This window comes from Mastigoproctus giganteus, chromosome 2, assembly GCF_048544385.1.
Source record: "Mastigoproctus giganteus isolate SK-2022 chromosome 2, ASM4854438v1, whole genome shotgun sequence".
NCBI classification, from domain to species: Eukaryota; Metazoa; Arthropoda; class Arachnida; order Uropygi; family Thelyphonidae; genus Mastigoproctus; species Mastigoproctus giganteus.
Window position 1 is genome coordinate 143,430,681 of NC_143576.1, and position 25,545 is coordinate 143,456,225.

The window sequence follows — 25,545 nt, forward strand, 5'->3', positions numbered from 1 at the left end:
TATGCTTGTACTAAGAATAGCAGTTAAATTAAGCCACTATAGTAGAGCAGTCGTTGTATAAGGCCTTCAATGGTTTGAACAAGTTCAATGCTGATGGGATTCTTCCTCTTGCTTAGATTAATCGCCTGAGGGGGACATAAATTCAAATTGAGGAAAGCCAGTTGTAGAATAGACATGCAGAAATTTGCCTCTAGCCAATGGGTGGTTGATTGCTGAAACAAACTTCCATCTGTCATTGTAGAAGTTGACAGCTTAAATAAATTCAAGGCAGAACTAGACAAACATTTGGAGCAAATGGATGGGTGAAATGGGAAGGGTTTTTTTTTTTTTTTTGGCTGATGCTGTATAAGCTTGCTTCCTTGCATCATATGCCTCTACTAATGCTAGTCATATGCAAGGGTGCATAAGTACATGTGCATTGAGTGATTGCAGTTCATGACTGTTAAATACAACTGTTTCTTGTATTCTCCACTACCTTATGAACTCTGACTACGTTATCCCAGAGCATAAAAAGAAAAAAAATTTATCAAATCAAGGAAATATGATCTTCTCTATAAACAAATCAGGAATTACTGAAGATGAGACACATTCTTTTCCAAAGAAGACAGCATTGTGCATCTGAAGGGTTGCATTAATTAAGTTATCAACTCTCATTAAAAGAACACCTAGACATTACAAATGAGGCAATCCACGATGGAACAGTCCATGATGGAATTCATGATGGGCACTGTTTAATGGATGGGCAATTCATCTTAAGTCCCAATGACTTATATATGTCATTCAGCTTTGAACAAATTTGATAGAAAAGTCTGGAGAACGTGAAAATGATTTGCTGTGGATATTGATGTGGCTGTAAGGTCTACTAATATTGTTTCTATCCTATTGCAGAGTTGTCTATTTTCCGCAATTTGATGGCCAGCTTTCTCTTTGATTACTCGCTGTGTTATGGCAAAGGACAGTGCCTAATCACTTGATAGCCAGTGTTGGAATGCCTGAAACAATAGTTTTTTGATTACTGTATTGCACTCTTTTAGCACCTTTCACTGTACAAGCAGAATTTAAAAACCACTGGTAGATAGTAGTGGTCGTATAGTCCAAGGACGGTGCCGCCCAAAATCCCGACATACCGATTGTATTTAAAAAAAACAAAGTTAGAGTCTATATCTCAGAAACTGTTTTTGCAATAAAAAATGTTTTTCGTGTAATCAAAACGCCCACTAAAAACATTAAAATTTTATTATATATATATATATCAGTTCACAAAAACCACATTACTGCCAATAATCACAGTTTAATGATATCAAAATCACAGATTAAAATTTGCAAAAAATCATACAAAATACAATCAAACGTTTAAGTATTATAATAATCTTAATATACTTCAAAAATCTTAATAATACTTAAATATTATAATAATAATAAGAAGAACATGGGATATTTTTTCCTGTTATAAAATATCCTGCTGGCACCCATGGTTCTGCCTAATGTACAGCAGACTCTCGATTAACCAGGAAGCAGATTAACCGGGACACGTCAAGACACCAAATTAAAAAATCAACCGGAAATCAAAAAAATTCATGTAATAACTAGAAGAGGTATAAACAGATATTTTGCAAGTCGTAAATAAGTGACAAGCGGCATTATAAGTTGTCATTGGGTGATTAGTGTACCTATTATCTTACAATCCCCGCTGTCTTCACACCCGCTACTCAAAAAAACATAAGGAAAAAAAAAAAAAAAAAAGAGAGAGACCAAATGTTTAGTTTGTTTTAGTGCGTCACGTCGATTGTTGTATTCTGTTGCAGTGTAAAAGAACAAATTTTGTTTCGTTATTTATGTCAGGGATGTCAGAATTTTTTTTATAGTAAAAAATATATATTTTTTTTGTTTAGAAATCGCAAAAATGATGGGTAAACAAAAACTTTAAATTATTCAAAAGTTTGAAAACAGTGCATCTGTTAAATCTCTAAGGAATCATTATAATAAGGTTGTATCAAAACGGCCAAACATTAATAAGAATCGCGCGGAATTCAAATTTGTGAATAATAATAATATAGTAGCAATATGTTATTAATTATTCATGAGTTACATAAACTAAACGAAGTAAGAAGTCCTGGAACGTATTTCTTATGTATGTCGGGGAGTTTTGTATTTTTGGATTAACTGGGAAATCGATTATCCGGGATTTGTTTTTTACCATCTATCCCGGAAAATCGAGAGTTTTTTTTTTATGTAATCCCCAAACATGAGAGGTATTAGAACCTATAGTACTTAGTACCGTGCTTTGGTTGGAGGTTGAGAGCACGAAAGAAGATATTTGTTGACATTGGACTTGAACTTCTCTAGATTGTAATTTTCAGGAAATAAGTATGAAGGAAGGTTGTTCCAGAAAATGGCACTTGAATGAATAAACGAGGAAGATGAAAAGTTGGTTCTGTGAATTTGAAGTTGGACAGTAAATGGATGTTGACTGGTGGCGGCCCGTGTTCGGAGTGTTTTGAAAGAGAGAACAGGAATTATAGAAGCCAATTCAGAAGAACAGTGCCCATGGAAGTATCTGTAGAAGAGGCATGCAGCAGAAACAATACGTCTATGAGACAGCAAGTGGAGAGACTCTGTTAGAGATGAATCATTAATTAACCTAACTGCCCTCTTCTGAATGGAATCAAGAAGCCTGAGAGAGGTTTTGGGGGCACCACCCCAGTTGTGGGAACAATATTCCATGGCAGGGCAGATTTGCGATTTATACAGAGTGAGCAGCTGTATGGAAGAAAAGTAAAAAGAGAAAACCAAGTTTTTTACATGTAGAAGAAGCAATATTTGTAATGTGCTTGTGCCAAGAGAGATTAGAAGTCAGGGTAATTCCCAAAAGAGATATATCATTTTTCCTAGAAATCGGAGTGTCACCAAAGATAAGCACAGGAGCTGAAGAATACTTTTTGTGAGATATAAGACAAGACTGAGTTTTAGAAGGGTTGAAATCAACTAAGTTGTCTTTGCCCCACTGGAGAATTACATGAAGATCGGCATTTAAGGAATTGGTAGCAGATTTTCGAGAAGTTGAAGCTGATTGAGCAGGACAAGGTTTCTCAAAATGGAAAGTGGAATGCAATGTGCTACCATCAGCAAAACTATGGATAGGATTTCCAGTCAATGGAAGAAGGTCATTAATATACAAGAGGAAAAGAGTGGGGGAAATAACTGAACCTTGGGGACACCGGCATTAGTGGAGAAGTTAGAAGACAGAGAGCCATCTACCATCACCCTCAGTGAGCGATCAGAGAGAAAACAGGATAACCAATTGCTAAAAACAGTTGACAAACCATAAGATGGAAGCTTGTTTAGAAGACCTTTATGCCAAACATGATCGAAAACCTTTGAGATGTCAAGAGCAACTACTTGTGTTTCACCGAACCTTTCCATTGAATTAGTCCATAAATGGGTAACATAAGCCAGAATATCACCAGTAGACTGACACTGACGGAATCCATACTGGCGATCGTTGATCAGACGGAAGGTTTCTAGCTAGTTTAAAAGTTGGCGGTTAATTGATTTCTCCATTACTTTAGAAAGAGTAGAAGTAATTGCAATGGGACAATAATTGGATAGGAGGGATTTGTCACCCTTTTTTGGAACTGGCTGGATGTGAGAAAATTTCCAAGCAGAAGGAAAAACACCTCTGGAATAAGAAAGTGAAAAAAGGCGACAAAGAATAGGAGTAAGTTCAGGAGCACAGGTTTTCAGAACAAGTGGAGAAATACCATCGGGACCTGGAGCTTTCTTAGCATCAAGACTCGTCAAAATCCTTCTGATATTCTTTTGACGGAAGACCACAGGAGGCATTAAATGGAGAGTGTTGGGAATGGTGGGAGGTGTTTTACCAAGATCATTAATGCATGAGGTGGAAGAAAAATGGAATGCTAGCAGGTCAGCTTTATCCTTGGCTGAAGTGACAACAGAACCATCTGGTTTGGACAGAGGTGGGAGCAGAGATGGGCAAAAGTTGTGGCAATAGCTTTGGCAAGGGACCAGAATGCTCGGCTACCATTAGGGCAAGAAGCAAGTTTTCTACACTTAGCCTGTTCAAACTCCAGTTTGGACTGTTTAATAACTGCTTTACAATTGTTGTGAGCTTTGGTGTAGGCAAAAAATGAAACTGAAGAATTAGAAACAAGCCAATTATGATATGCAACATTCTTCTCTTGAACAGCCTTAGCACATTTATTGGAAAATCAATGTTTAGATAAAGGACGAGATTTTAAAGTGGAGTGTGGGATAAAGGATTCCATTCCTGCAAGAATAATTTCACTGACACGATCTGAGCAAACGTTGTTTTGAAACAGTAATCCGACCAAGGAAAAGAAGGAAAGAAGTCTCGCAGGTCATCCCATTTTGAATTCTTGTAATGCCAAACAACACGAGGTTGGGAATAGCCATGAGATAAAGGCTCCATTGGAGAAGAGACAATCACCAAGTTGTGATCTGAAGTGCCTAAAGGACCTCTCACTTCGACCGTGTACTTAGAAGGGTTGTTTGTGAGAAAAAGGTCAAGCGTGTTGGCTGTATGATTAGGATTGTCCGGTATTCTTGTAGGAAAATGAACAATCTGTGCAAGGTCATTAGTAATTGCAAAAGCCTTAGCATCTCGACCTGCTGGGTCAGTGTGACTAGAAAACGGAAGCCAGCTGGAGTTGTGAACATTAAAATCACCAAGGAAAATTAATTCACTGTTAGGAAACTTGGACTGGAGAAAGTCCAAGTTTCCTAACAGAGTCCAAGTTTCCTTGCAAAGAGAGGAAGTCAAAGAGCTCCAAGTGATTAGCGGAGTTGGGAGAACGGTAGAGACAACAGATTAATTTTACACAATGAGGTAGAGAGATTTTAAGCCAGAGAAGATCAAAGAGAGTAGATTCCAAATTGCAAAGTCTCTGACAGGGAATATCAGAACAGACATATGCACAAGTACCACCTTTGAGATTTTTTTTTTTTTTTTTTGATTTGGTAGTTGTTGGCGCATCGGCTTCTGTGGCCATATTGCACCTCCCAAGGTTTTTGCAGTACTTTGATCCAAGCCCGAGGCGGGAATCGAACCCGCGACCTTTGGGTTGCCGGGCAGGTACTTTGTCCACTCGGCTAGCCCGGTCGGCACCACCTTTGAGACGAAAGGAATCATACAGCGTATAATTTGGGCATCTGAGATGAGCAGTAGTTGAATCAACCGATAACTGAGATTGTCAGAAAAAGTACATAGGGTTTGGCAGACTGCAAGTGGAAATGGACATCGGTAAGATTAGAATTGAGACCATGTATATTTGTGAAATGAATTAGGAAGTGTTTGGGAGGTTTAGATCTTTTCACAGATAAGCTTGCTCTATTAGTTTGACAATTCATGGTGTATTCAATAGTACGAAAAAGTGGGTGGGACATGCTGTATGAAGTAATGAAATTTTTGGATATGGCGTACACGTGGTAAGAATATACCCAGATCCTTGACATAACGTGGCCTCGACAATGCTCCCCGCATACACACTACTCGGACTCTCTCCAGTCACTATCTGGCAGAGTAGAGGTAGCAAGATTATACACTAGCTGATCTGGAAGCCTCCTGGAGAGTTACCAATAAGTTTGGTCTGGTGTACTAACTAGCGGCCGGCCTGCGAACACCATTTTAGAGCTGTACCCTCGAAATGTAAGGAATATTGGATCTCGCCACGATGTTCATCATAACCTCAAAAGTCATCAATCATACTGCATGATGGAAGAGATAGGGAAGGGTTGAGCGGAACCTAGCTCTAGAGACTAAACATGGGTTCCACCACTTCAAGCCTCCAACAAGCAAAGTGGTGGTATTGCACTGGTTGATGAGAGTCATCTACCACCTAGTACTGCCTGATAACATAGAGGGGTGGCATTCCTCCATGTGGTGTGGGCGCCACACATTTCAACCCCTGCTTAAGTTGGTTCACACCTGGGTGGTCATCCACCATGTACAGTTAACCCTCGCTATTCACGGGGTTACGTTCCTGAGAAATGCCGCAAATACCGAAAATGCGAATACTGAGTTTTGGCTCCTTTAGTAATAAAGGGGTTCCGTTCCAAAGTATGAAATATATAAGAAAAACTAGTCTAAAATTTTGTCTATATATGTATTATATGTACCTTCATAATATGACTATGTACATAGGCAGTACATAGTGAAATGCAAGCATATGGCATCGAAATGAAAATAAGAAACAATTTAATATTAAATGTAATATTTATTAGAAATTTCAAACAAAATCTTTCAAACCAGTGCCTTTGCTAGCTAAAAAAACACTTATCCCGCCAGTGCTATCACCAGTTTCGCTAAAGTGTTGATAAAGGAGTTTTGCCTTTTCACGAATGATGAGTGAACTTAACGGAATTTTATTTTGAGTTCGGTCTTCTATCCACAGATTTAAAGCTTTTGCCATTTTTTCTAATTTAACAACACGAGTTACAGAGCAAATGTTTGAAGCAATTAGCGCATTTTCACAGACACTACGGCGGATTTTTTCTTCCGATTTCTTGATTGATCGTACTGTTGACTCATTGATTTTATAATGTTTTGCCACTGAGGAGACTTTCACCATTAGAAATTTTGTCTAATAACTCAATTTTATTCGCTAATGTCATCACCTTCTTTGATCTTTTCACATTTCCCTTGTTATTCGTAGCCAATTTTTGTACGGGTTAGAAAGAACATGTCCACAATAAAATCACTTTCTTCCGTTAAAACACTCAAAAAAAGTCTGTTTTACACTGTAAAACAGTAGATTTATATCACTTTTCTAAGCATATGAATTTACAAAAAGATAAATTTTATTCAATTTATAAGCATATAAATTAAAAGCAAACGACGAAACCTTCCATGACAAGCGCATAACACATACTGAATAAGGATTAGCGAGAAACATCCACGCTCGCGATTTTGTTACCCCTCTCCCCCACACCCACTGAGCGCTGTTTTGACCGGGAAAGATAATTTTTGCCATGCCCATGTTTTTTTATGGCGGAAAATGTTCACGGCGCTTTAAAATTCACATTTTTTTAGATTTCATTTTATATTAAATCAGCGACCGCGAATAGCGGGGGTTTACTGTACTTGTGCATGGAGGTTATACTCAGGATTACTAACTGTCCAACCATCGTGAAGGGGCAAGCAAAGGATTTGGCTGTCACAGACCGTCCGGACTTCGCCGAAATTGGGTCCACTTGACGTGAATGTCACCCGAATATCAGTTCCATCAGCATTTTAGACTCCGAGGTAGCAAGTACAGCTTGTCTGGCATATCTGAGAGAATGTCTGTGACAACCTCAAGGACTACCCTCCCAACACCACAACTTTGAAATCCAAAAACAAACAGTTATGTTAATTAGTGGCCTGTCATGTAAAAACTCTCTCCACTCTCCATAGATGATGTTCAGTTTCTGCTGCATGCCTTTTCTATACATATTTCCATGGGTACTATTCTTCTGAATCTGCAATTCCACCTCTTTCTTAAACACTAGTCCACGTATGTGCCTTAACTGTCAACAACCATTCCTTCTACTCTTTTCTACCAAAATTATTATCTATAGTAATTCTTGTCCAATGTCAATAAGTATTTTTTGCCTTCTCAATCATTAACCATTGGTTCAAATGCCTTTAGCATCTGCAGTCACCATTAAAAGAAAATTAAATCACTTACCTAAATAAAAAGATAGTACAGTGTTTGAAAAAGTGGCTACAATTGGCTGCACTCTTTGTAGCCCAATGTCAGAAGTGGGATCTTACAAGGTTTAGTGCTTTATTAGATAGATAAAGAGTATAAACTATTTTCAAAGCATAATTTTGATTTTTCCTGAATAGAACTTAAATCAAAATTAGTGATTAAATATATAGTGAATTAATTAAGCAAATGCACAATTAATGATGATTAATGGTACATCATGGCAGAAAACATTATTGCAGGGTGGTTTCATAAACTGTTGGAAGTAATATTAAACACACATCAAAGGAATCTTAATCTCAAAACTGCCTTCTAAACATTCATTACCAAATTCGTGTTCTATAAATTTAAAATTTAGAATATTATAGACAAACTTTAAAGAATCTCCAAAACAATAAGAAGCTAGAATACAGATTTGAAAAATAAAAATAAAAAAATCATCAAAATATGAAGATATACAAAATATAATTAAATGAAACACATGGTTAACTCTCAAAACCCATCCATATTTTCAGAATATTATCAGGAAGTCAAGAAAAACAGGATGGGAAAGCCAAAAATCCATAAACATAGACTTTTCTAAACAGCATGTTTGAGAGGCAACCAGAGGGAGTAATACTCTTGATCCGAGTATCAGCAGTGATTCTTCATGCATTAAGAATCTGGAAAATCCCTGAATAAACATGGAGTGGTTTAGAATAAATGGTAAATACTCAGATTTAAAAATAGAGAAACAAAAAAAAAAATTATTAAATAAAATTAAAATATTTGTATAATAGAATAATTCAATGTGATACAGTTAATATGAAATTTGTTTCTTATAATAAAGTAGCAGGAAAGTCACTACCATATACGAAAGATAAACAATTATTTTAAAAGTATTTATGTACATAAGATGTTAAAAATGTCAATTCCAGTATATAATTTTGAAATATACTGTGACAACAACTTTAACATTATGTGCAGGTAATAACAAGCTACAGGCACTGAAAGAGTCATAAAGATAAGGACTTTACCAAGTTCAATCCTTTCTAAATCTTCAAGAAAAACCCTTTGATATCGAATAATCCTGTCTGTCTGGTCATCATATCTGCAAAAAAATAAAATAAATAAATAATAATAATAATAACCACTTTTATAGAAAAAATTCATTGCATTACACAGCTAAAAGTATCATTTCATCTCTGGCATAAGGTAACGTACAACTGTTCTTTCCTTAAAATACCACCAAAATGAACAGGGAAATAGAGTGGGCCAGAAAACCAGATTGTCTTATAGTGGGGATTTTAACTTCCCAGCTTTAGACTGGAACTTGTGGGTTGGTCACTCACACACTAGCAAGGCTTTTATGGATTTATTGGATGATTCTTGTCTAAAACAGCATGTTTGAGAGGCAACCAGAGGGAGTAATACTCTTGATCTGAGTATCAGCAGTGATTCTTCATGCATTAAGAATCTGGAGATAAAGGAACCACTAGGTGGCAGTGATCACAGTGTATTGATGTGGGATTAAAGATGTAACTACCATCAGGGGTAAAGGGAAGGGTTTTGCTTTCATAAAGGTGACTACAGTGGTCTCAGAGATTTTTAAAATTTTATACAGCGAGACAAACTGATGAGATTACCAACAGAAAATTCTAAATAGGAAGCATTCAAGGAATTAATCTTGGAAGTTACTAGGCTTTTCATACCAATTAAGAAATACAGGAATCCTTTGATTAATGTGATTAATTGGTTCCACGAAAATGGCGCGCTATGCAAAATCGCGCTAATCAAAGTTAATAATCAATACAATATAGCCTAATTCATTCCAAGACCTACAATATACCAATCAATATTTTTAAAAATACATTTTTTTATGGCAATTTAATGTACATTAGTATAAAAGCTAAGGATAATTATAAATATTTGCAGTACAGTAATCAAAAGTTTGTGAATTTAAAAAATTACAATATATATCACTTTATTTCCTTTTATCCACTGTAGCAACTTACCTTTAATACCATTCAGCTCCAATTTATACAGTAGTCTTCCATGCACAACAGTGTCAAAAGCTTTCCTGAAATCCAAGCATATGATATCAAAATTATTTTTTGCATCCAGTTCCTTTGTAACCACAACATAATATCCTATAAAATTTGTCAGACAAGACTTTCCCTTAACAAACCCATGCAGTGTCTGAATTATTGCTGCAGTCTTGTCTAGATGATCCTGCAATGCATCTTTAACCAGTGACTCCATTATTTTACCCGGAACAGAAGTTAAACTAACTGGTCTGTAATTACTCTTGTCACCCTTCAATCCCCCTTTGTGAATTGGGGTTACATTTGCACATCTCCAGTCCGTGGGGACCTCTCGAGTCCAAGGATACTCTCATAATTATGGCTAATGGTTTGCTTACTTCCTTTGCTGCCTCCTTTAATATAACTGGTTAGGCAGGCAAAGGCAGAGTATGAGAAATCTTTAGCAAAGGATGCAAAGAAAAACAGCAAAGAATTCTTTAATTATGTAAACTCTAGAAGGAAAGGGATGAATCAGATTGGACCACTTATCATAGATGAGTTGACTATCGTTGAACATGCTCAGGTAGCTGATAAACTGAATGAGTATTTTGCATCAACATTCACACGTGGAGATATTCAATGAGGGGAGTGCCAGAAGTTTATCAAACTCTAACAGGGAGCTAAGTGATTTTGTAATAACTGAAAGCAAAGTGGAGGAGAAATTGTTGAAGTTAAACAATAAAAAGGGCATCTGGGGTGGACAGGATCTATCCAGTCCACTTTAGGAGGATTGGATAGATCCCGTCTGGAGGACTGGATAGATCATATTTAATTATGTGATCTATCCAGTCCACCCCCAGGACTGGAGGTGTTCAAATGTATCACCAATTCACAAAGGGGGTTTCAAAAGGTGACAGGTAATTGTAGACCTGTTAGTTTAACTTGTGTTCTAGCAAAAATAATGGAATCACTGGTTAAAGAAGCATTGCAGAATCATCTAGACAAGTCTGCAGTAATAGTTAAGACACAGCATGGGTTTGTTAAAGGGAGGTCTTGTCTGATCAATTTCATTGGATATTATGATGTGGTCACAAAGAAAATTTGATATCATATACCTGGATTTCAGGAAAGCTTTTGATACTGTTGCACATGGAAGACTGCTGTACTAATTGGAGAAGTATGCCATTAAAGATAAGTTGCTACAATGGATAAAGGGATGGTTGAGTGGGAGATGACAGAGAGTGGTAATCAATGGACACTACTCTTCGTGGACTAATGTTATTAGTAAAGTTCCCCAGGGTTTGGTGTTGGGCCCATTGTTGTTTTGTACATTTATCAATGATATTGATGACAGTATATCAGGTTTAATGTCCAAGTGTGCAGATGATACAAAGGTTGGCAGGGTTGTTAACAACAGTAAAGACAGTATGCTACCAAAGTATATTGGTAGCAATAACCCAAGAGAAATGTACTAACTGTGTGGTACTACACTGAGAGAAGTGGAAAATGAAAAAGACCTGGAGGGTAATTGTACAGTCAAATATGAAGTTCACTGAGCAGTGCATAGGGGCTGCCAAGGCAGGTAATGGAGTCTTGTCAATGATATATAGGAATTTTGCTAGCAGGGACAGGGAGGTGATTATCCCATTATACAAGGCAATGGTGAGGCCGCATCTAGAGTACTGTGTACAGATCTGGAGGCCTCATTTTAGGAAGGATGTAGAGTTGCCAGAACGAGTACAAAGAAGGGCAACAAGATTGGTGAGGGGAACAAGGGGGTGCTCTTACCAAGAAAGGCTTAAGTTCTGCAAATTGGAGCACCTGGAGAGTAGGCACTTGTGAGGTGATCTGATTGAGATGTATAAAGCCTTGAATGGGTTGAGCAAGATGAATGCTGATGGGATTCTTCCTCTTGCTCATATTAAGAACCGGAGGGGGGGGGACACAGATTCAAATTGAGGAAAGACAGTTGTAGAATAGATGTGCAGAAATTTGCCTTTAGCCAGTGGGCAGTTAATGGGAGGAACAGACTTCCATCTTTTGTTGTGGAAGTTGATAGCCTAAATAAATTTAAGGCTGAGCTGGACAGGGATCTGGAATGAATTGAGGGGTGAAATGGGAGGTTTTTTTTTTTTTTTTTGGCTGATTCTGAATAAGCTTGCTTTCTTGCATGTAATAACATATCAACTGGGTGGTACTACACTCAGGGCAGTGGAGAATGAAAAGGGACTTGGGGGGTAATTGCGCAGTCAGATATGAAGTTTTCTTAGTGCAAACAGGCTGCAAGAGTAGTGTCTTGCAGTAGTGTCTCATGGTGACTTGTCAATGATATACAGGAATTTTGATAGCAGGGGTAAGTGGGTGATTGTCCCCTTGTATAAGGCAATGGTCAGGCCACACCTTGAGTACTGCATACAGGTCTGGAGTTGTTGTTGTTATTTGGTTTTTAGGAGCATTAGCAACTAAAGCCATATTGCTCCGGGGATATGCCTGACCTTTCTGCATCCTCCGTATTTGGTGGACACGGGCTCGAACCCCGGTCCAATCAAGAAGAATGTGCTACGCACTGCTACTCCTGCCTACCTGGCTATGGAGGCGTCTTAGGAAAGATGTAGAGCTGCTGGAGTGAGTACAGAGAAGGGCAACAAGATTGATGAGGCAAACAAAGGGTGGGTATTACCAAGTAAGGCTTAAGTTCTACAAATTGCAGCTTCTGGAGACTAGGCACCTTCAAGGTGATCTAATTGAGGTGTATAAGGCCTTGAATAGTTTGAGCAAGCTCAATGCTAATGGGACTCTTTCTCTTGCTCAGATTACTCATCTGAGGGGACATAAGTTGAAACTGATTTAAGTCAACTGTAGAATAGATGTGCAGAAATTCATCTTTAGCTAGTGGGTGGTTGATAGTTGAAACAAACTTTCATCTGTTGTAGTGAAGATCAACAACTTAAATAAGTTCAAGGCAGAACTAGACAAACATTTGCAGTGAATGGATGGGTGAAACAGGAGGGGATTTTTTTGACTGATGCTATATAAGCTTGCTTTCTTGCATCATATGCCTCTACTAATTTTAATTCTAAATCTAAATTCTAATACTAAATCCATAACAGGTTTATAAAAGTTTGACAAATAAGTTCTAGGACTGAGTAAAGTAAAGCAGATATCAGAATTAAAACGCTTCACACTTGTGAGTTAGCTCGTGCAGCTGTTGGAAACATTTTTAAGTGCATTTGAACTGATTGCCATCAATTCCGTTATCATATTTGTTTAATGTTCTGTACACTGTGTAATCATCATGCTTTCAGACTGGATTTGATTTTATGGGACAAGTAATAGTCTGATAAAAATAAATCCACAATCTTATACTTTGTCAAAAATTTCTTGATAATGAGCACCAAAATCAACCATTGTGCTGTTGTTTTGTTGTTTAATGGCATAATGGCTGCTAAGGCCCTATTGCAACCATTGTGCAAACAGGGGCCACATCCTTTTGTCTTGAAACTGACTTACCAGCTTAATTATTGTAAACTAAATGATCCAAAACCTGTGCACAGTATTCCTTATTTACTGCCATAACTGGTGGAGAAAATTCCTTATATTTTCCTTGCTACCAATGAAAGTGATCAACATCACTTCAGTTTCTGATTTTAGAAAAATAAATTATTTCACAGACAATTAATAATGCTATTCTCACTATTTCCTCCAAACTATAAAATAAGATAGAAATTCTGCTGTATCACATTGATAAAGTACTTGTTTTGACCTATGGGTTATTGTAATGATGTTCTGTCTTGCAGAGCATCATTATCATACAAATGTATGATAATGATGCTCTGCAAGACAGAACATCATTTCCAGGCGTCTGTTACCTTTCTGAGTTAAAATTTCATGGTTGCCCTTCATTCCATCAATTAGCACAATAATAACACCTTGAACAAACCAAAAGCTCTTACACAAATGCATGCAAACGATTTATAGTATGTAAATGACCATGTAGAGAGAGAGAGTACTCAACTGTCACAATGGCTTGCTTCTGGTCTCATATGCCCTGACATATGTGCAACGGACTTGGTCCTGAAACTTAATTTTCGAATCTTAAATGCACATGCCTGCACTTTCCTGTATATATATATGTACAGGAAAGTGCTAAAGTTATATGCCCTTCATCATCATCAGCCATTTTCAATCCACTGCAGGATGAAGGGCCTCTCCAGCAACTTTCCAGTTCCTTCTGTTTTGAGCACTGGCCATCCATTTACTACCCACAAACTCATGAATTTCATCCATCCATCTCCGCCTTTGTCTTCCAGGTTTCTTCTAGCTCCTCTTGGGTACCATTCTGTTATTTTCTTAGTCCATATGTCATCATGTCTTCGAGCTATGTGTCCTGCCCAAGACCACTTTAGTTCTTTAGTTTTGATAAGAACGTCCTTTACTTGAGTTTGCTGCCTAACCCATGTGTTTCTCTTCTTATCAAACAGTCTGATTCCCAATATAACTCGTTCCATTCTTCGCTGTGTAGTTCTCAGCTTCTCTTCCATTCATTTGGTGAGTGAACAAGTTTCACTTCAAAAGTCATGGTGGGGAGTATACATTGGTTCATTATTTTACGTTTCAGACAAACTGGGTTATTGCTCTTCAGTATGTGACTATATTTCCTGAATGTATCCATTCAAACTTTATTCTTCTCTTGACTTGCAGCCATTTATCTTTATTACAGCTAATAACTTGTCCCAGATAAGTATATGACTCAACCTTTTCAATTACCGCACCTTCAATCATTATTTCCCTTTCTGTGGCATAGTTGTTCATCATTACTTTTGTTTTAGCCATATTCATCTTTAGTCCAAAATCCTTACTAACTGTGCATAACTGATTAAGATTTTCCTCAAATTCTTTGGGATCATGGCTTATGACCACAATGTCATCTGCAAATCGTAAATGGTTTAAGTACTCTCCGTTCACATTGACTCCTTTCTACGACCAGTCTAATCTTCTGAAAGCTTCCTCAAGGGCAGCAGTAAACAGCTTCGGAGATATTGTGTTTCCTTGTCGAACTCCTTTCTCGATTTTAAATTTCCTACTGTCTTTGTCTAGTCTAATAAAGGAGGTAGCACTCTCATATATTTTCTTCAAAATCATAATATGTGGGGTATCTATGCCTTGTCTTTCCAGTGCCCGAAACATTGCCTTATGCTGTATGGAGTCAAATGCCTTTTTATAATCCACAAATGCCAGGCATAATGGTGTTTTATATTCATTTGCTTTCTCCATTAGCTGTGATATTACGCGAAGGTGATCCATAGTTGAGAATCCTGTCCTAAAGCCAGCTTGCTCTTTCGGTTGATTTTCATCAAGTATTCTTTCTAATCTGTTAGTAATGACCCTTGTGAACAACTTGTAGATGTTGGATAACAAGCTAATTGGTCTATAATTTCCAATTTATCTCCTTTCTTATGCAGCAAAACCATGATTGCATTATTCCACTGCTTAGGCATCACACCTTTTCTAATGCACTTTGTGAAGAGCCTTGCCAGTTTTTGTGTTATGTCTCTTCCTCCCAATTTTAACAACTCTACAGTAACTTCATCTTCCCCCGGGGCTTTCTGATTCTTCATTTTCTTTAATGCATGTTCTACCTCATCAGGAAGAATATCGGGTATGTCGTATGTGTTGCTAATTTGCAATCCATCTTTCCCACTGCTGGCATCATTCTCTCGCTCCTTGTATAATTCTCTATAGTAGTCTTCTGCTATTTGAATTATGCCTTCTCTGCTGTTTATAAGTACACCATCGCTATTCTTCAGTTTCAGTATCATTTGTCTTTCTGTATTACTGTTCATGGCTGCTGATTTAAATCCTTCGTTTTCCCTTAATGCTTGTTCTACTTTTCTTGTGTTAAATCTTCTTATGTCCTCTCTGAGTCTCTTTCTAATGGCTTTGCATAACTCAGTATACTCAATTTTCTCCCTGTCAGTGTTTTTCTTGCTCTTCATTTGTCGTCTTCGGTTCATCATGACAAGTGTTTATTGACTAATTTTTTCTTCTTTGGATATCTTTTTCCCTATAGGTTTCTTGGGCATTATCACTTTCAGAAAGTTGTAATATTCCTCGCCGATATCTTGGTCCTGAGCAGTCTGCAGAAGCTCAAACTTGTTCTTAAGTTCCAGTACATACTGCTTTTTCTCTTCTTCTGTTATCTCAAAGACCTTTGTATTATTTACTCGAGTCAGTTTTTTTCCTTTCCTTTCCTACATCTATATCAAGTGTACATCTTACCATTCTGTGATCACTTCCAACATTTACCTTATTCAGGACGGCAACATCATTCACAATATATCTTCTGTTAGTGAGGATGAAGTCAATTTCATTAGTTGTTAATCCATTTGGACTCTTCCATGTCCACTTTCTGTTCACCCTTTTCTTGAAAAAAGTGTTTTTATTACTGACAGTCCTTGAGATTCTGCAAATTCCACAAGTCTTTCACCTCTTTCATTTCTTTCACCAATTCCAAAATTTCCTATAGTTCCCCTTTCTGCGCTGTTTTGTCTTTTTCCAACCTTAGCATTGAAGTCCCCCATAATAATAGCATAGTGGGTTTTCTGCTGATCTAGAAGACTCAATTTCAGTGTACATTTCTTCAACCTCTTCATCATCATGGCTCGATGTTGGTGCATAAATCATTAATTCACCTATAATGGGAAATGGACAGGATCTCACAGACTTCCAACCAAAGAGCTTTGTTTGTCAGTACACATTTATCAAGTGCTACTACAGAGAAAATTGCTATCACAGTATACAAAAAACCCACAGTATATTCAATAAAATGTTCAAAGATTAGTGTTAACTGAGATTTTAATGAATGTAAAAACACTTGGAAACATCGGTGAACAACTGCAGCTGCAGCTAAAAATATAAAGTGACAAAGTGAAGTTCTTGATGTCTGGAGCAGAGCTTACCTCCTTATCACCATACCACTTCTTATAGTGACAAACTGGTATCTCAGGACAGAATCTTCTTATTTATGAAGTATTGATATCACCATATGACAAACAACCTGAATGACATTTGATATTTATCAAATTGCAAAAAAATTACTGGGAAATTCTATATGCAATCAAGTTACAAATAACTGCATAGAGCATGAAAGTAAAATTTTTATCCAAAAAACTAATTTAATTTTTATCATATGAGAGAAATTTCTTTAACTTAACAAATGTAATCAAAAATGTAAAAAACCATATTTAATAACAATCAAACATTTTCTTGCTGTTCATTCTATCTGGATAAGCACACTGATATTAGCAAAAAATATATATCAGCTTCACCCTTATATCACAAAAAGCTCTACATACAACTTGCATGGACAACCTTTATTATGCAACTTGAACTTGTAATCAAAAATACTCCTCCAGAAATACCATAATCAATTCTGCCTAAATATAAATACTCAACAGAACATAAAAATAATTAACCAACACAAATCTATGATTTCAAAAATCTAAAAATTACATTTTGCATTAAAAACTAACTTTTGAAAGTATTCATAATACGAGGAGTGGTACGAAAGTAATGTGTCCTATTTTTTACCTCAGAAAATTTAATTCCTACAACTATGTCTTTTACATCAATTAATCCTCAATCATTAATAAACACATTGTTATTTTTCCACAAAGTCACCATCATTTTCTATGCATTTCCGCCATCTCCGAAGTCAGACACTGTATTCCAATCCTGTAAAAGTCCTTACTCTTGCTCCAGAGGGCTTCGTGAACGTTGTGCTTGAACTGGTTGTTGTCCGCAAAATGGATTCCACCGAGTGCATCCTTCAGCGGGCCAAAGAGGTGATAGTCGGAAGGTGCAAGATCCGGGCTATGAGAAGGGTGAGGAAGAACAGTGCACCCCAGTTTTGCAATGGCCTCCATTGAGTGCAGATTGGTGTGGAGTCGTGCATTATCATGGAGAAGAACCTCATTAAGATTTTTGTCTGGTCAAACTCTATGGATGCATGCTTTCAACTTTTTCAATGTTTCCACATATTGATTTGAGTTGATTGTGGTGTCACGCTCCATGAAGTCCACAAGCAAGACCCCATCTTTGACCCAAAACACTGTTGCCATAACTTTACCAACAGAAGGCTCTCTTTTGAACTTCGTGCACGGTGAATTTTGATGGTGCCATTCCATCAACTGTCTCTTCATTCCCTGAGTCATAATGATGGACCCTGGTTTCATCACCTGTGACTATGCATGAAAGAAAAATCTCTCCTTCACTCTCGTAGTGCTGGAGAAGTTCCTTACAGATGACTTTCTGGGCTTCTTTGTGCTCGTGTGTCAGCATTTTCGGGACTCATGTGATGATTACCACAGCAGGTTCCCCATTCCTATATCTGCTGCATTGCACAATTTGCATGTTGTGATGTGGTGGTCCACTTTGATCAGCGCATCAATCAGGCTCTTGTTGTTTGTTGTCACTGACGTTACTGGCTGACAGCTTTGGGGGCTTTTCAACAATGTCACTTTCTCCACTCTTAAATTGTCTTACCCAATGTCTAACTGAACTCACATTTACAGTATTGTCATCAAACATTTTTGAGATGCATATGGATTTTGATAGGCGTCACTTCTTCCTTGGTAAGAAATTCAATTACCACTCTTTGCTTGATATGTATATCTGTAACATCCACTATTTTAACTATCCATGTGCTGCACTCACAAGACTGATCACAGCGCCACTCAATACGGTGAAACTAGAGACCTCTAATGACTACTCAGTGACACACGAAATGATCTAGCACCATATTTGAATACAAAAAATTAGGAGGCATAACTTTCATACTTTAAAGCAAAATTTTAAATATGTGAATAATGTAAATAAGGAGAAATTCACAAATAACTTACTCAGCCACATAATATGAATCTTTAGTCAAAACCAATATGGTATCCATATCTTGCTGAGTTGGATCTCCTGTTCTGTAAGAGCAATATTCAATTCAAATTCATTTGAACAGCAAACTGAAGCAAGAATAAAATAAAATTTTTGTTTATTTTTTATTGAGGGCAAAGTTTCAATGCTATTATATTTATATTCTTGAGCTTTTTGTTTAGTAGTTACAACTTATGAGGTTAATCATTAATTTAATTCAGATCTCTCTGACAAAAAGAGACAGAGGTGGGGGAGCTATTTTGAAAACTGTTTTTCATGTTAATTGAAATAATAGGCTGGAAATAAAAATGAAATACAAAAAAAAAAAAATAATAATAATAATAATAATAATAATTTTGCAGAAATCAAATATAAAATAATTTAATTTTATTTAGCTATTTCTAGGGAAAAAAATTCTAGATCTGACTGAATTGAAACAAAAATCTATATAATTTATTTTTCCATTATCTAAAAATCCTTATCTATTTTGTGCTGTCCTACAAGCTGAAGTTCAAAGTTCCACAAATGAAAGTTTTAGGTCTCAGATTCAAAATTGTCCTTTACTTCTCCAGTTGAAGAGTTAAAAAATATTTAATCCAATGGCACATCTCTACATTCCAAAACATACCCAAGATAAGAAAACTTGTGTTTAAAATAATGCTATTCAAAGTAAAAGTTATATGTATCACTGTTCATTAACATAGATGCCATGCTAAAGCACCTTACAGAAATGCATGTTTCTAACAAAAGAACTTTGCCGAGCAATAAAACAGAGGTCCCAGGGTTCTAAACTTCCACTAGTCTTTTGATCTCAATAGACTGCTTTTAGTGTGCAACACCATAAATGTTTGGCCAAGGATCTTCCTCTTGTGCTGTGCCAATGGACAGTCAATTTCCAAAGTTACAGATATGGGGCATATACCAAAAATGAAAGGAAATCCATTATGGAAGCTTAAATGAACATACATAAAATTTTCGTGTGCAGCTCAGATCAAAGCTGATTGGAATGGCAAAGCTGGTTGTGTTCCTGTGGTAATGTATGTGGACATTGGTGTAATGCAGACATTCCAAGATTAAGCCTACATTCTTCCACAAAAAACCTCATAGCAAATTTAAAACTGTTGCACTGGCATATCAACTGCAATTAAACAGTTATACTGAAGTTGTAAGCTTCACTGGCTGTACAGAGTATATATGGAAATTTATTTATTTGTAAACACAAGGTGAGCAATTATCAAATGCAAAAATTTGAATGGAGAATGCTAAAGAATTATTCAAAGAATGCAGTATCATCTTCATAGAAATCATATGTATTTCTTTTTTTTATTTTTCATTATCAAGAAGTATCACCCTAGTCCGTATTTTTTCAACATTTGAACTGAGCAGCTTTAAACAACTGAAATTTTACGTTTCATTGCAAATACGTCAAACTTCAGGATTTTACTGCAGAGCACATTATTTATCCTTCAATGCAAAATATCATTGTGAAATTGGGCAAAATAAAATTTCATAAATGGTTTTTCTATTGAGCTTCAGATGATCACAATCAATCTGCATAGTATCTTTGTTCTTCCTTGCTACTGTTATTACCATAAAATTACTACTGCTGGTGTTGCCTTTATTTTCTTATTTCTAATCCTTATTGTTTGTAATAATGAGAGATACATGCCTTCAAATGGGTTTAGTTACAGTTGGCTATAAAACAGTGTTACAAGTAAGCTGATTGTTTTAATGCACTAAAATTAACTGAACCAGGGGCTCACATCTGGTGAGTAAGGGCTTGGCACACCCATGGTCCTGAGCTGGATATCATCATGCTTCTCTTTCTTGGTGATTCCTTTCTAACTTCTCTCTCTCTCTCTCTCTCTCTCTCTCTCTCTCTCTCTCTCTCTCTCTCCCCCTCTCTCTCTCTCTCTCTCTCTCAGGGTAACTTCGGGAATTTTTTTTTGGCTGGTGCAGCATAAGCCTCAGGCTTCCTTGCACAATATGGCTAATAATAATAATAATAATAATAATAAATAAAAACTTTGGAGATGGGCTCTAGTTATATATCCAGAGAACATTCTCTTATTGGTATATAATTAAAATAGTCATTCTGACTTACTTGCATCATTCTCTTATTGGTATATAATTAAAATAGTCATTCTGACTTACTTGCATTTTTAGAAAAATTAAAAATAAATAAGTAATAATAATAAAAAAAAAAACATGGCAGCAGTGCTAATTACTTACCTAATCTCTATTAGGATAGTGTACAGTGTCTAGTTACAGAGAAATTATTAACCTAAAACATGAGGAATATCTTTTTATGTGACTTGTCTCAACTAACTTTATATGAATTAATATGAACTGCACTTTATATGAATTAATGTAAAGTTGACTTAAATCGAAAATAAAAGCTGAAATGTAATTTGCAGGTTCATTTTCAACCATATGTATAAACGTATCCCTAACAGTAAAAAGATGTACTGGTTAATGGCATTACAACACAAGGACTTCTGATCAGACTTGAGGACTAATCATTTCAGAATGCTATCATTTTCAAAAGAACTTAATCATGCAATGATGCCAGAGCTGAATTCCAATTGGGCAAATACAAAGACGACACGAGAATGTTACAGAGCGATGAAAAGTATCGAAACATACAACAGCTACAAGTTGATCTGTAATAGTACCACAGATAAGATTGAGAAGGCAAAAGCTGAGTATGAAAAAGCACTGGCTAAGAGAGCAAGGAGTTTTTCATGTATGTGAATATGTGAGTAGAAGAAAATGGATCGGACCCATGTGTGCATTGAGCATGAGAAAGTCTTAGATAACTAAGCTGATAAATTGAATAGTTACTTCGCATCAGTCTTTACTAATGAAAGATTCTTTATGCTGGAGATAGGCTGAGCCATATGAAATTACTGATTTTGAAATTACAGATGACTGTTTATTAGAAAAACTTTTGAGACTAAAGGCATGTAAGGCTCCTTGAGTTAATGGCATATACCCATTTTGACGGAGGCAGCCAGAGAATGACTGAATCATTGAGGTTAATTATGGGGGCATCTTTGAACTCAGGAGAGATTTCTTTGAGTTGGAGAAGTGCCAATGTATCACCACTACACAAAGGTGGTTCTAGGAATGAAGTTGGTAACTACAGAATAGTTAGACTTCAGTGGTACGGGAAACCTTAAAGACAATGATTAAGAGTGCAATCTAGGGATATTTAGATAGAAATGGCATTCTGAAGGACACAAAACATGGTTTTGTTAAGGGAAACATGTTTAAATAACCTGGTAAGATACTTTGAAACTTTATTTGTATATTAGCAAGACATTTGACTCAGTTCCTTGTGAAAGGTTATTGTAAAAGCTGGAACATGTTGGAATTATGGGAAAGATTCTAAGATGGGTTGCAGGATGCCTGAAGGGTAGAAAGCAGAGGGATGTGATTAATGGACATTCTTCAGATTGGTGTAATGTCACAAGTGGGGTTCCCCCAAGAATCGGTTCCTGGACCACTGTTGTTTCTGATTTTCATAAATGACATCAACAAAGGGATAAAGGGTACAATGTCAAAATTTTAAGACAATGTAAAGATTGGGAAAGTGATTAATGATCAGTACCTAGCAGTGTTCCTTCAGGACGACTTGAACAGGCCTCAAGAATGGTCAGAAAAGTGGCAGCTATGCTTTAATGCAACAAAATTGTAAGGTCTTACACTTGGGAAATAGCAATCCCAAAATAACTTATATACTTGATAGGGTCAAATTAAAAACAGTAAAGGAAAAACAGGATCTAAGAGTTACAATACAAGCTTTCTAAACACTGCAAACAGGCAACCAGGACAGTTCACGGCATCCTACCAATGATTTATCAAACAATATCCTATGCAGATAGAAATATCATAATCACACTGTTCAAAGCAGTTGTAATACAGCATTTGGAATACTGTATTCAAGTATGGAGACCTCATCTGAAAATAAGACACTGAACTTGAAATGGTACAAAGGGCAACCACACAAGGAAAGACTTCGATACACTGTCAACAAAAAAAATTCTTTGAATTTTTTTCCTTTCTTAAAATAGGCAAATTTTACTAATTTTGGGTGGAGAAAAATGAATATGATCAGAAACTTTTTATTAGCTCTAGTTTTGGAGATACAGCACTTTCACTATTGTCTAAGAATATAGTAATTTCAGTAGTAGTTGGAGTGAAAAGTAATATTAAAACAATCTCATATTTACATTTTCTTGATAGAACAAAAATCACAGTTGTTTTTAATTAAAACATAAAAAAACAAGAACACAAGAAAACTGCACAGGAACCGAAAGTACTTTCTCAAAATGTGGCCTATTCATGACAGCGCCTTCTTTTCCCTTGTCACTTGTATTCCACTTCCGGGGCATCTCTTGTTACTGTCCAACAGTAGTCAGCAAGCATAGATGCATTCCACCCAACCTGATATCTTCTTTCCATTGCTGAAATGCCTTGGTGGAATTGCTCACCATGCTCATCACTCACTGCACCACAGCTGTCAAGTCCAGATGAGAGTCGAGAAAGCGTATTTTCAGTGACATGTTGCAGCCCAATTGATGAAACTTTTCTAGAAGGTTGTTTGTTCACAGTCTCAGCATAGTTTCCAGCTCTTTGGTTTCCCAGGAAGTCATGCACAACACTTTTAAAGGCTTCCCAAGCTGCATTCTCATTTCCCTGGAGGACTCGCTCAAAGTTTTCATCCTTTAAAAGTTCACAAATTTATGGACCAAGAAAGATTCCTTCCTTAACCTTAGCATCGCTCAACAGTGGAAATTGTCCTGTCAGGTACTTGAAAGCTTCTCCATCCTGGTTCATTCCCTTAATAAATTTCTTCATGAGTTCCAGTCTGATGTGTAAAGGGGCAGAAGAATTTTGCTTCTATCAAACCAGAGAATTGTGCTGGACATTTTTTCCTTGGGGAGCAGATTTTCCCTTAAAGGCCAGACTTTTCTCTTGTAGTGTGAGGACCTAGCTTGACTATCCGACTCACACAGGAAACAGCAGTACTTCGTGTATCCTAACTGCATGCCCAGCAGTATTGCAAGCAGAGGATTTGGCTGTCACAGATTGTCCGGATTTCACCAAAATTGGGTCCACTTGACTTGAGTGTCACCCGAATATCAGTTTCATCAGCGTTTTAGACTCCCAGGTAGCAAGTACAGCTTGTCTGGCATATGTGAGAGAATGTCTGTGACAACCTCAAGGACTTAGAAGTTCCCACCAACTAGGTCTTTTCTAGATCATAAACTCTTTTTTTCCCTCAGGGGTTCAATTTCATTTATTAAAATATCCATCATCAATTTTGTGGGCTAATTCCAACTTCATTCTTATTACAAAAATTTTTATAAACCTATTATATATAGCTGAGTCCACAGGCATGACCCACAGTTTCCTATGAGTCAAGCCAACTTCAGTGTTCCCATCACCATGCTATCTTTCTGGTTATAGATTTGGTTGTAACTATTAAATTAAAAAATTATAATAAAATAACAATGAACAAAACTATTCCAAATTACAAAAATGAAAAAAAAAAAAAAAAAAAAAAGCCTACAAACGAATGTTGAAAGGTCAGTTTGTTTCTTTCTGAGTGGTAAAAAAAAATACTTGCACAATTCCTCTGCAACTGTACATTATTAGTGTTTTTTTGCACAAGTGATTATAATCTGCATTCAGTGAATTCTGACTGTTGTAAATAATAAGTTCATGTTATGCATAACCAATTTGCTCCATTTGAGGCATATTTCAAATCACTGGAGGCTGTAAAAACAAAGTCTTTTTTTTCTCTCCATATAAATATACAGAATTATGTATTACATTTAATAGACGTACTTTTGCATTCATTAACCCACAAAAATATTTCTTTACTTACACAGGATCCGCATCAATAAGTGCCCAGCCTCCTAATACCACCTCTGTTTCTGGGATGAGGATCTTTTTACAGTCCTCAATTAGCTGCTTTACTCTTTCATGATATTCTTGTTCCGATCCTTCAATTTCTGAATCTGCTTCCTCCCTTTCTGGACTAATTGCATTAATGTCTTCTGTTACAGGATTACCCAACATGATATCAATAGTAGCTTGACGATAGGCATCTTTAAATCTATTTACATAGTACCTAACAAAAGAAAAGAACAGAGCATGTTTTTTTTTAATACTTATAACTGAATATTTTAAATTGTTGTATTTAATTGAAATGAGTTATATTTTAATGAAATTACTATGCTGATTTCCCCCACCACCAAAAGTAATATATAAGACAGTACAAAAGTTAATCGTGAGAACGAGAATTTTGTTGATGAGCAATAATACATGAATTTATCTACATTATATTTATAATTTTCATAGTTTTATATTTAATAAAAAAAGCTATTACTATTATTTTTTTTTTCTGTGGATAAAAAAAGGCAGGAATATTAACAATATATTACAAAACAGGCTTCTACCTCATGCTGTGAAGGTGAGTAGTTTGAAGAGGGATTGAACACATTAGAAGAGCTGGGCAAATGAAGAGGGTTTTTTTGTGTGATATTGTATATGGAGTGTTCAGAACGTATCTGGATTATGCTTGTTGCTCGGGGTTGAGACAACAGAGCACACTGCAAAAAAAATAACATGTTTAGACACATCTCACATTTACCTTCAGACAGTAAGCTGTTCACTACGGTAGTTTATTCTGCCAAAAAAAAAAAAAAAAAAAGACATTTTGACATCTTGTCATATTTCAAACTGTCAGTGTTAAAGACCAGTGTGTGTGTGTGTGTGTGTGTGTGGGTTAAATTTTACTTTAAAACAGAAAAATCACAAATGAAACAACTAATCTTAAAATATCACACAGGAACTTTGCAATGGGCTATACCCAA

The 25,545-nt window shown here is 36.4% G+C and overlaps 1 protein-coding gene across 1 annotated transcript in view; it reads right to left on the reverse strand.

Annotated features, from left to right (window-relative positions):
- The window catches only part of sp3 (phosphatidylinositide phosphatase spermathreecae), a 291,853-nt gene that overhangs the window by 39,695 nt on the left and 226,613 nt on the right, over positions 1-25,545 (reverse strand). The window contains exons 14-16 of the mRNA XM_090368696.1: positions 24,555-24,800; positions 18,634-18,705; positions 8,747-8,820 (exon numbers count right to left, since the gene is read on the reverse strand). Coding sequence (XP_090224822.1) covers positions 8,747-8,820; positions 18,634-18,705; positions 24,555-24,800 — 392 coding nt within the window. The remainder of the gene's footprint in view (positions 1-8,746; positions 8,821-18,633; positions 18,706-24,554; positions 24,801-25,545) is intronic.